The following is a 9,055-nucleotide window of genomic DNA, read 5'->3' as shown; positions in this document are numbered from 1 at the left end:
GACCCGGTTCTCCTGGCCGCCCGTCCTCTGAGCCCGGCTCTCCCGGGCCCAGGCCTCCGTCCCGCCCCGGCCCAGTCTCGGCTCCCCCGGCTCCCGCCCTCTGCCCCCGTCCCGGGCCGTCCCCTTTCCCTGCAGACGCCAGCGGCCCGGGCCGCTTTCGGGCCGCAGCTCCCCTAGCCTGCAGCGGAGTCTTAGGTGGGAACGAGAAGGGGCACCGAATCCCGGCGGGTCACAGGCTCGGCGCCCGCGAATCCCCAGGGCCTGTCTCACTCTGTCGGGGCCCCGCGTCACCTCCCACGGCCTACTTGGCCCCCCAGAGTCCCCTCGGGTGGTTGCATTCAGTGGGCAGGGAGATGCTCTGCTGTGTTGAGGGCAGCCTGGGACCCGGAGCCCCGGAGAAGGCCGGGGGCTGGGGTGGGGTGCAGAGGGCGCCAGCGCTTTCTTGGAGCGCAGGGTGAAGGGGCGTGGCGGGGGGAGCCTGCAGCCTGGAGTGGGTGAAGCTTGGAGCTCGACAACAGCCGTCTGAGACGTTCCAGACCCGGCCTCTGCGGCGGCCGAGATGCCCACCCCCTCTGACCCCGGGCCTCAGGCCCCACCTCACCCGGTCTCCCGAAACAGGAAAAGCAGCCGAGGCCTGGGGGAGGGGGCGTGCTCAAGGCCACAGGGCAAGTGGGCCACCGACAGGCCTCGCCCCCGCCCCACCTCTCTTTCACTTTCATTGTTACCGTCCCCGCGGGAAGCGGGAAGCCGGAGGAAATCGGCTCCGCCCCCGGCCCCAATGAGCGAGGCAGCCGGGCAGAGGTCAGGGACCAGGAAGGCTCTGGGACCCCAACCTAGGCCGGAAAGCCCGCGCCCCGCAGGAAAGGCTCTGGGTCCAGCGTCCAGTCCCCCACCCTGAGGATAACCCAGCAGCCCCTGCTGCTTCTAGAACACCTCTCCCGCAAAAGAAGAAAAGCAGAAAGGAAAAAAAAAAATCCACTTTACTGAGTCACACCCAGCTGTAAACATGTCACCATGAGAGCCCCCCCACCCCAGGCCCCACAGTCCACGAGGAAATGACCGGGTAATGGGGAGGGTCAGGGGTGGGTGCCAAGCGGGCAGCGGCAGGCAGATGCAGCAGGCTTGGAGTTGCCGGGAGGAGCCCTGGGGAGGGTGGGTCAGGCAGGAGAGGGGGCTGCGTGCCCTGAGACCAGGTGCCCTAGGAAGCCTCTTCCTGAAGGCCTCCCTCCCCCTTCCAGCCCCTGAACTCCTCGGAGGGCATCTGCTGCAGTGAGGGTGAGGCCGCCCTGAAGTGGCCCTGCCTTGGTCCCCTCCAAACGCCTGTCCAGCCCAGCCATTTCCTGTTCCCCTGTGAGCCTCCGGGTCCGGCTGGGGCTTCAGGGGGACAGGCGAGACCCCCAGCTCCTCAGAGTCCAGCCCTAGGTCTGGGCGGCTCCTCAGGGGGCAGCACGGGGCTCCTTCCCTCGGGCATGGGTCCCCCCGTGGCCATCTGACTGGAATGTGGCAGTGAGGTGGGCAAGGAGGGAGCTCATCCTCTGGCCCGGCTGTCCCTCCTGCTGCCCAGGGGGCCTCCCAGCTACACAGCCGTCTCCTGGTCCTCCCGCTGGATCATCTGGTAGTGCTGCCGGTTCTCCAGGTAGGCGGCCAGCTCTGTGTCCTGAGCCTTCTCAGCCCGCTGCCGGGGAGTGTCGCCCTGGAGGGCAGAGCAGTGGTCAGCCGGGGGCCCGAGTCTGTGGCCCCTAACAGGCTTCAGAGGGGGCAAGGAGGCCTTGCTGGCACAGCTCCCTGCCTGCCGGCTCAGTTTTCTCTGGACTGTGTTAATGGAAGGACAGCCGGACAGCTTCCACTTCCCAGGGGCAGCCCCACCCCAAGTCTGGGAAAGGCTCCTTGCCCGCGCCCTGCTCACCTGCTGGTCTGTCTTCATGAGCGAGGCCCCGGCCTCCACGATGTAGTGGCAGATGGTACGCTGGCCCAGGGCTGCTGCCTGGTGCAGACAGGTCTCCCCGCTGGGGGAGCCGGGGCTGGGTGTGGACCCCATCTGGTCCTCTGGGCCCACCCGGCTCCCAGGGGTCATCAGAAAGGGCAGGAAGTTTGGGGCCCAGGCGCAAGGGGGAGTGGCCCAGGGGAGGAAACACATGGCTAGGAAGAGTTTACAGGCTCTGATCTGACCAAATGGGAGGGACTGAGGAAGACAGGGTGGTTTCCAGGGTAACCAGCGTCCTGCACTGGCCAGATACTCACTTTTCCTCCACGGCATCAAGGATCTCTGGGGGAGCTAGAGGAGGGGAGAGGTGGTCAGAAAGGCCCGGCAGCCTCCCGTCCTCCCGCCTTGGCCCCCGGACCCTGGGCCCCAGCAGCACAGCTCACCGTGGTCCAGCAGGTAGCGGACCACTTCCTTGCTGCCGGTGCTGACCGCGTGGTGGAGGAGCGTGCGGCTCCGCTCATCCCGGTGCATGAGGTCACCCCCAGCTCGGTGCAGCTCCTGGAGCTGAGGGCAGGAGGCAGGGCGGGGCTGGGCCTCCAAGGGCCACCCCTCCTCTTCCCCTAGCTCTCACATGGGCCACAGGCATGTACACCTTGTCTCTGGAGAGACAAGGGGCCTCTCTCACCCCGGGGGGCCATGGGCTCCCCTGCAGCACTGACAGCCAAGCCCTGGAGCTAGTGCTTCCTTCTAAGACTCGCTCCTTTCCGAGCACTGGTGAGAGGCAGCCCCTACCAGGAGACATCTATTGTGGCCTGGACAGAGATGGGGCAAGGTGGAGTGGGACGATCACTGTGGAGGCCCCACAGACGGCCAGCGATGACAGATGACTGCACCTGAACAGGTAAGCTCCTGGCCCAACCCAGAGGCCCCACTCCCCGGGGCCTGAAGGTGCTGCCGAGGGGAGGAGGCTAGAGCCCTGGAGCTGGTACCTTACAGAAGTCGTTCCTCTTGGCAGCCTCTATCAGCTCTTCACCTGCACAGAACACCTGCCTGTTACTCTGCGGGCGGAGGCCCAGGCTTGTGTTGGCGCACAAACACACGTGGGACACATCACAGGTATGTGCAGAGAAGTGTGCCTGCCAGGGCGAGTGTGCCGGGGCCGGGCTGCCACGTGAACTTGCCCACGTGGAACAGCAGCTATGTGTGTGCGAGGCTGTGTGCGGGCCCTGCCCCACCCTGGGCCTCACGCCTCTGACCGGGCGGAAAGGGGGGGCCCTGGTGGGAGAGGCCTCACCTTGTGGGGGGGCAGCATCCCCTTGCAGTGACCTGCAAACAGAGCAGGATGAGATGTGACTGGCGACAGCACAGGCCCAGCTGGTGTCCCTCCCCAGCCCCAACTGGGGTGCCTTTCATTCTTCCAGCAGTTTATTGAGTGCCTACTACATACCAAGTGCTATTCTAGGCACTGGAGATACAGCAGGGGACACACAGATGGAGGACTGGCTCTCACCGAGCTTACATTCTAGCGCAGGGAGACACGCAAGTCAACAAATAAATAAGGTGTCCTGAGAGCAGAACAGGGCAGTGCAGGTGGGCAGTCTCGGGAAGAGTGGCCCCTTCATACGGCATTCTGGGAAAGACCTCTCTGAGGGGGACACGGCCCAACTGGGATTGGAATGAAGGGTAACAGGGACAAAGTCCTGGGGAAGGCCAACCTGAGGCCTCAAAGGACCAAGGGAGGTGAGTGGGGCCGGACTATGGGGAGGGACACACGCCACTCCCAGGTGGCTGGGAGGCCAGGGGCAGCCAGGCCCAGGCTGAGCCCGACGCCGTGACAGGAGCTGAGGAGAGCCCACGACTGAGGGCTGCTGGCGGAGAAGGCTCTGGGCTGGGGAGGGCCCGGTCCCACCTGCATTTCAGGAGGCCACGGGGCCAGAGGGGCACGTGTGAATGCGGGGAGTCTGGGAGCCGGGGCCAGGGCGTGCTGGCTTGGACAGGCTGGTGGCCGTGGGAAGGGGAGTGTTTGGGGGTGGCGGGAGGATTGCCAGACCCTGAAGGATCAGGTGGGGGGGCGGGGAGAAGAGGAGTCAGGCAGGGAGCCTGGGTCTGAGGCCTGAGCAGCAGGGGTGGGGTGAGGTGAGGCCAGGGGCTCATCAGGGAGGCTTTGGCCAGGCTTGGGCTGACGCCATTTAGTCACCCGGTGGAGGGGCTGGGGCTGAAAGCCAGAGGATGGCGGAGCCGGGGCACCGGGACTCACCGGGGTGTGGGAGAGCAGGGTGAGGTGGGGAGAGGGGAAGTGGGGGTTGGGAGGTCAGGCCGGGCCGATGCCCCCAGCAGCTCAGGGTCCAGGATATAAATCTCGTCCTGCGCGATCTCAGTCACGTAGTTGAGGTGTTCCTGGGGGGGGAGGTCAGGCTGGGTGTCAGGGTGCCTGACGGTGGGAGCTAAGGGGCTTCGAGGCTGGCAGACCTGAAGAAGCCCAGGCCGTGAGCATGGGCCCGAGGGAAGCAGCCAGGCAAGAGCCCCTGCCTGCCCTAACCCCCTCCTCTCCATTCCTGCCACCCCTGCCCAGTCCCTGGCCTCTGTCCTGGCCCCTTGCCGCCTCGCCCCACGGCCAAGCCTTCACCCCGGTGCTCTGGCACCTGGCCAGAGGTGCCCTCTCTGTCTACTTGGATGGCACTGCGCTTCGAGGCCCTCCAGCCCAGCCAGGAAGCCTTTTCTGGGCACACCAGCTCCCTTTTCTGATGGCACCATCCCCACACACTCCAGCCTGGAGGGCAGGGCCACGCTCTGTCTGAGGACACAGACAAGTGTGGATGCACTACGGGATGTGTGGACGTGAGGACAGAGGTGAGCCCGTCTGTGGAGCTAGCCGGGAAGCCTTCCCAGGAGGGGTGCCCCGGGGCTGCGAAGCCCGCTGTGGCTGGAGCAGGCCTGGAGCGCTCACCTGGGCGCGGTCGATCCTATAGAAGCGGCTGGCAGTGGTGGCTGCAGGAGAGAGGGCTGGCTGAGGAGGGAGGTCTCGCCTGGCCCGCTCCTCTGCTGCCCCACCCAGGCTCCCCGGGGAGGGTGCAGGACAGAGCCTGGGAGGGCCAGGGGCTGACCCTTCAAAGCAGACTCACCATCCAGGAAGCACCACTTAGGGGACAGTTTCTGGCATGTGGGGGACTTGGCTCCAGCACCGTCGGGCTCCTGTTGAGAGAAGCAAAGGCCGAGCTGGGAGGGAAGGGAACTCAGAGCAGGTGGGAGCAGCACGGAGGCGGCTCCCGAGGGCAGGCTCACTTGGGGAGGACAAGTCCAGGCCTCGCTTTCCACCACCCTCTGAGCCGGCACCCGGGGAGGCTCCTGCCCCCACCCCTTACCTGCTGGAGCCTCTCGATGTGGGCGCGGCAGAGCTCCAGGTCGCTGTCTCCGGGGACCACCACAGTGCCCAGTGGCACAGCTGGAGGACAGAGCAGCTGTCAGCAGCGAGCTGCAGCCACCTCTCTGCCCTCAGGGGACCCTGCAGCTCCTCAGCCGAGGCCTGCCCCAGCCCCTGCCCCAGCCCCGCTGCCGCTCACAAGCCTCCTTGAGCTGCTCCTTGTCGTAATGCAGGGCCTCGTAGTCGTGCATGCTGACCCTGCTCACCCGGATCCGCAGCTGCTCGGGCACAGGCTGCTGGCTGTCGGGCAGGGCCGGGAAGAGGGGACTCAGCAAGGGCAGAGCCAGTCCTTGGCCAGGCAGCAAACCAAGTCCTGAGAGGACGTCCTGCCCCACTCCCAACAGCCCTGGGGCAGAGGGACTGTCAGTCCCCTTTTAAGGGTGAGGAAACCAAAGGCCGGCGGGGGCCGGGTCTGGCCTTATCGCCCACGACACACGGTGGCGGGGTGGGACGTACTCGCTGTGCAGCGGGGCAGCGCTCCGCCGCTTGGCCTTCTGCACCATGGTGGCCTGGTTGCGCAGGGCGATGCGAATGCGCGAGGCTGCGAGCTTGCAGGGCTCGCCGTCCACTTGCACTGGGATGGCCTTGGACGTGGTGAGCACCACCTCGCGGCACTGCGTCAGCCGCTCCCCGTGCCCGCCCACCTGCAGCGCGGCCTGTGGGCACAGGAAGCTCAGGTCAGGTGGCCCCCCAAGCTCTGCTTCTTCAAGGGAGGCTCTGGCCAGAGAACAAAGGTGACAGTGACCCCTGGACAGAGAGCAAAGGGGAGGGTGAGACCCCAGCCGGGCAGTGGGCAGGACAGAGGCAACGAGGGTGCTTCCCCTGGACATGAAAAGGAGAAAGGCTGAGAGTCACCCTCCCGTCAGAGAGGTGACAGGCAGAGCAGGGAGGCGACGGTGAACTCTCCCATCCTGGACAAGGAGGGAAGTGTGGGTGACTCCCCTCCCAGCTGCAGGCCGTGCTCCCAGGCACATGGGCACAGGGCCACTCACCAGGGATGTCATGGTGAAGCCAATGACCTCGAGGTAGCCGTCATCGTGCCGCTGGGGCTCAAAGTCGTGATGCTCCCCGGGGTGGCCCCAGGGCATGGTGCCTGCACAGTACCTGGAGGCAGGGCGATGAGGGGCTGCAAAACAGTCTCTGCAGGGTGGGGACAGCAGGGCCCCCCGGAGTCCTCCCCTCCTCACCTGGGGATGTTCAGGAAAACAATGCACTGGGGTTTCAGGTCCTGAATCTTGGGGGTCAGGTCTGTCCCATCACACTGGAGGCAGGAATGGCGGAGGAAGTTGGGGGCCACATGTGCCAAGGCGGCCTCCCTCCCTGCTGGGCCACCCGCTCTGCCTGCCAGCCCTGGCCCCACTCACCACCACCCGGATGTGCTTGGCCAAATCCTTGGAGCTGCCCATGAGGAAGTCAGAGAAGGCTGTCTGTGGGAGACAGAGGGCGTCACCATCTGGTGACAGAGCTCTTTCCTCACCACCACCCAGCAGGGCTCCTGCGGTCTGGGGGACACAGGTGGGCAGGGGCATGTGTGGTAGAATACAGGTGGGCGTCGGGAGGTGCGGGCAGACCCCAGACTCACCCCGGCATAGAACATCTTATTCCGAAAGCGGCTGTTGAATTTCTCTGGGTTGGCCTCTGGGTGGAGACAAGAAACGGTGACAGTTAGCCGTTGTGAGCCTGGCGCCACCTCCCAGGTTGGGGTAGCGAGGGAGGGAGGGCTGGGAGTGAATGACTTTCACTGGTTGGAGCAAGTCTGACCCTCCTCAGGGACACCGCCCTGGCCTCCCCGAGCCTCAGCAGGAGGCTACCAACCTCGAGACTCGTGAAACTCCAGGGTGACGTGGGCATCAAAGCCCAGGCTGAAGTAGTTGTTGAAGACATCCAGGGGCAGCTAGAAAAAGGTCATGGTCAAAGGTCACAATGAGGGCTGAGCCTCACAGATGTCCCCTGCACAGGGGGACATGCCTGTTCAGCCCGTCCATTTTTAGAGGCCTTTCCTGCGGTCAATGACATCCACCTGACCTCTGCCCCCAGCTCCTTGGGGTGGGGCTCCCCCCGGTGCTGGTGATACCTCTTCCCTGCCGGGCCCCCAGCACTTCCCTGCACACGATGTGCTGAGCTCCATTAGGGTGGGGACTCTGTTTTGCTCACTGCTGATGGCAGTGTCCGGCAGGGAGTAGGTACTCAGTAAGGATTTGCTGAACCAAAAACTGTCTCGTGAGGTGAGTGCCACCATTCTCATCACGCAAAGGCAGAAGCAGAAGTTTAGAGAAACGAAGAGACTCAGCCAAAGGTCTCAGCCAAGGTTCCCAGCAAGTGGGAAAGTGGGGCCCAGCCCAGGCCTCCTGGGAACCCCGGACTCCCAGACCTCAACCCCTGGCCGACGCACCCGGTCGGTGGCGCCCTCGTCTCGCTCCTCAGGCACTGCCTCGGGGTTGGGCTCAGCACGGAGGTCCCAGCGGTCCAGCTGCACCACGTTCCCCTCCTCTACGTGGGAGAGGATCTTCGACACGGGCTCGTCTGTGTAGCCCTGCGGGGAGGAAGCAGGGGCTGAGCCTTGGAGACCCCCTGCTGCGCCACCCAGCCCTCCTGTGGGTGCTTACCCCACCCCAGTTGAGGGTGCGGGCCAAGTCGTTGCCAGTCCCTAGGGGCAGGATGGCGACAGGGGGTGGCGGTTTTAAGCGCAGCTGGTCCAGGGTGGAGAGGATCCAGCCGACCTGGAGGAGGGCAGAGCGGAGGAGCCAGCTCAGGCCCAGCGGGGGCCGGGGCTTCGGCCCCACCCTCACAGCCCGGCTCCGTGGGGGGAGCTCACCGTGCCGTCACCCCCGCACGCCAGGATCCGCAGGTTGTGAACTTTGCGGTACATTTCCAGCCTGGAGCCAGGGGAGACAGGAATGGGGTCAGGGGATGCTCACCGTACCCCAAGAGCCAGGCAAGCCCCCTCCACGGTCCCCCACAAAGCCTTGGGCAGTACTTACGCCTCCTTGGGCCCTCCCTGGCTCAGGTCAAAGACTTGTCGGGGATTGAGATACCAGAGGAAGGACTGGATGATCTTAGCGCCCTGTGGGGGAGAGGGAGCCAAGAGGTGTGGGAAGGGGACCAGGGGGCAGCAGGGGAGGGCAGAGTAGGAAACGCACAGGGACAAGGCTATGGCCATGGGACCTGGTCCAAAAGGGTGAGGGGCAGGGGTGGAGACAGGACTTTCTCAGGATCCCTGGGAAAGAGGGACTGGGACAGAGCCAGAAAGGGACCCTGGGGACAGCAGCAGGCAGGTGGCTTGACCCCAAGCCCTACCCAGAGCTCAGTTGAGAGGGAAGGCTGTGCCTACCTGGTTGCCCCCACTCTTGGGGTTCACAAACACCAGCAGGGGCTTCATGAGGGGGGAGGGGGTGGGCCTGATGATGAAGGGTCTCCAGCGGCCCTCCTTGGAGACACAGAGAGTCTGTGAGGCCATTTCCTGTCCTGGAGGCCCTACCCCCATCCTCAGCAGCCCCCTGGGTGACACTTCGTCACCCTTGGCACACCCTCGTGTACCAGCTCTGGGTCAGACCTCATGGCAAGCCAGGCCCTAGACAGGCAACTGGGACCTAATCTCCCACCCTCCTCGAGGGCCCCAGAACCCAAATTGCCCCCGAGAGCTGGCAGCACCAGCCCCGGGGGCTCCTAGCTCCGAGAAACTCCACTCCCGCTCCCCTTCCAACTCCTGC

General features: G+C 65.1%; 2 protein-coding genes across 8 annotated transcripts in view; both read right to left on the bottom strand.

Annotated features, from left to right (window-relative positions):
* MDK (midkine (neurite growth-promoting factor 2)) overlaps positions 1-656 on the bottom strand; it is a 2,905-nt gene extending 2,249 nt beyond the window's left edge. Inside the window, exon 1 of the mRNA XM_012645186.1 lies at positions 602-656. The gene's annotated coding sequence lies outside the window, so the exon portion shown is untranslated. The remainder of the gene's footprint in view (positions 1-601) is intronic.
* Positions 657-958: 302 nt separating this feature from the next.
* Positions 959-9,055, bottom strand: part of DGKZ (diacylglycerol kinase, zeta) — a 31,412-nt gene continuing 23,315 nt past the window's right edge. For 2 of the 7 annotated variants that reach the window (XM_012645179.1, XM_012645184.1), the window contains exons 10-31: positions 8,677-8,772; positions 8,327-8,409; positions 8,161-8,221; positions 7,952-8,065; positions 7,738-7,878; positions 7,161-7,239; positions 6,928-6,983; positions 6,710-6,772; positions 6,533-6,606; positions 6,338-6,449; positions 5,802-6,001; positions 5,485-5,585; positions 5,287-5,366; positions 5,047-5,116; positions 4,872-4,912; positions 4,182-4,321; positions 3,219-3,250; positions 2,914-2,957; positions 2,368-2,488; positions 2,242-2,275; positions 1,907-2,006; positions 960-1,693 (exon numbers count right to left, since the gene is read on the bottom strand). In XM_012645179.1, coding sequence (XP_012500633.1) covers positions 1,577-1,693; positions 1,907-2,006; positions 2,242-2,275; positions 2,368-2,488; positions 2,914-2,957; positions 3,219-3,250; positions 4,182-4,321; positions 4,872-4,912; positions 5,047-5,116; positions 5,287-5,366; positions 5,485-5,585; positions 5,802-6,001; positions 6,338-6,449; positions 6,533-6,606; positions 6,710-6,772; positions 6,928-6,983; positions 7,161-7,239; positions 7,738-7,878; positions 7,952-8,065; positions 8,161-8,221; positions 8,327-8,409; positions 8,677-8,772 — 1,959 coding nt within the window. In that variant the 3' untranslated portion in view covers positions 960-1,576. The other 5 variants (XM_012645178.1, XM_012645183.1, XM_012645181.1 and 2 more) reach the window with 4 other exon arrangements.

This window comes from Propithecus coquereli, unplaced genomic scaffold (assembly GCF_000956105.1).
Source record: "Propithecus coquereli isolate 6110/MARCELLA unplaced genomic scaffold, Pcoq_1.0 Scaffold227, whole genome shotgun sequence".
NCBI classification, from domain to species: domain Eukaryota; kingdom Metazoa; phylum Chordata; class Mammalia; order Primates; family Indriidae; genus Propithecus; species Propithecus coquereli.
This window is presented reverse-complemented; position numbering and strand designations above follow the sequence as displayed.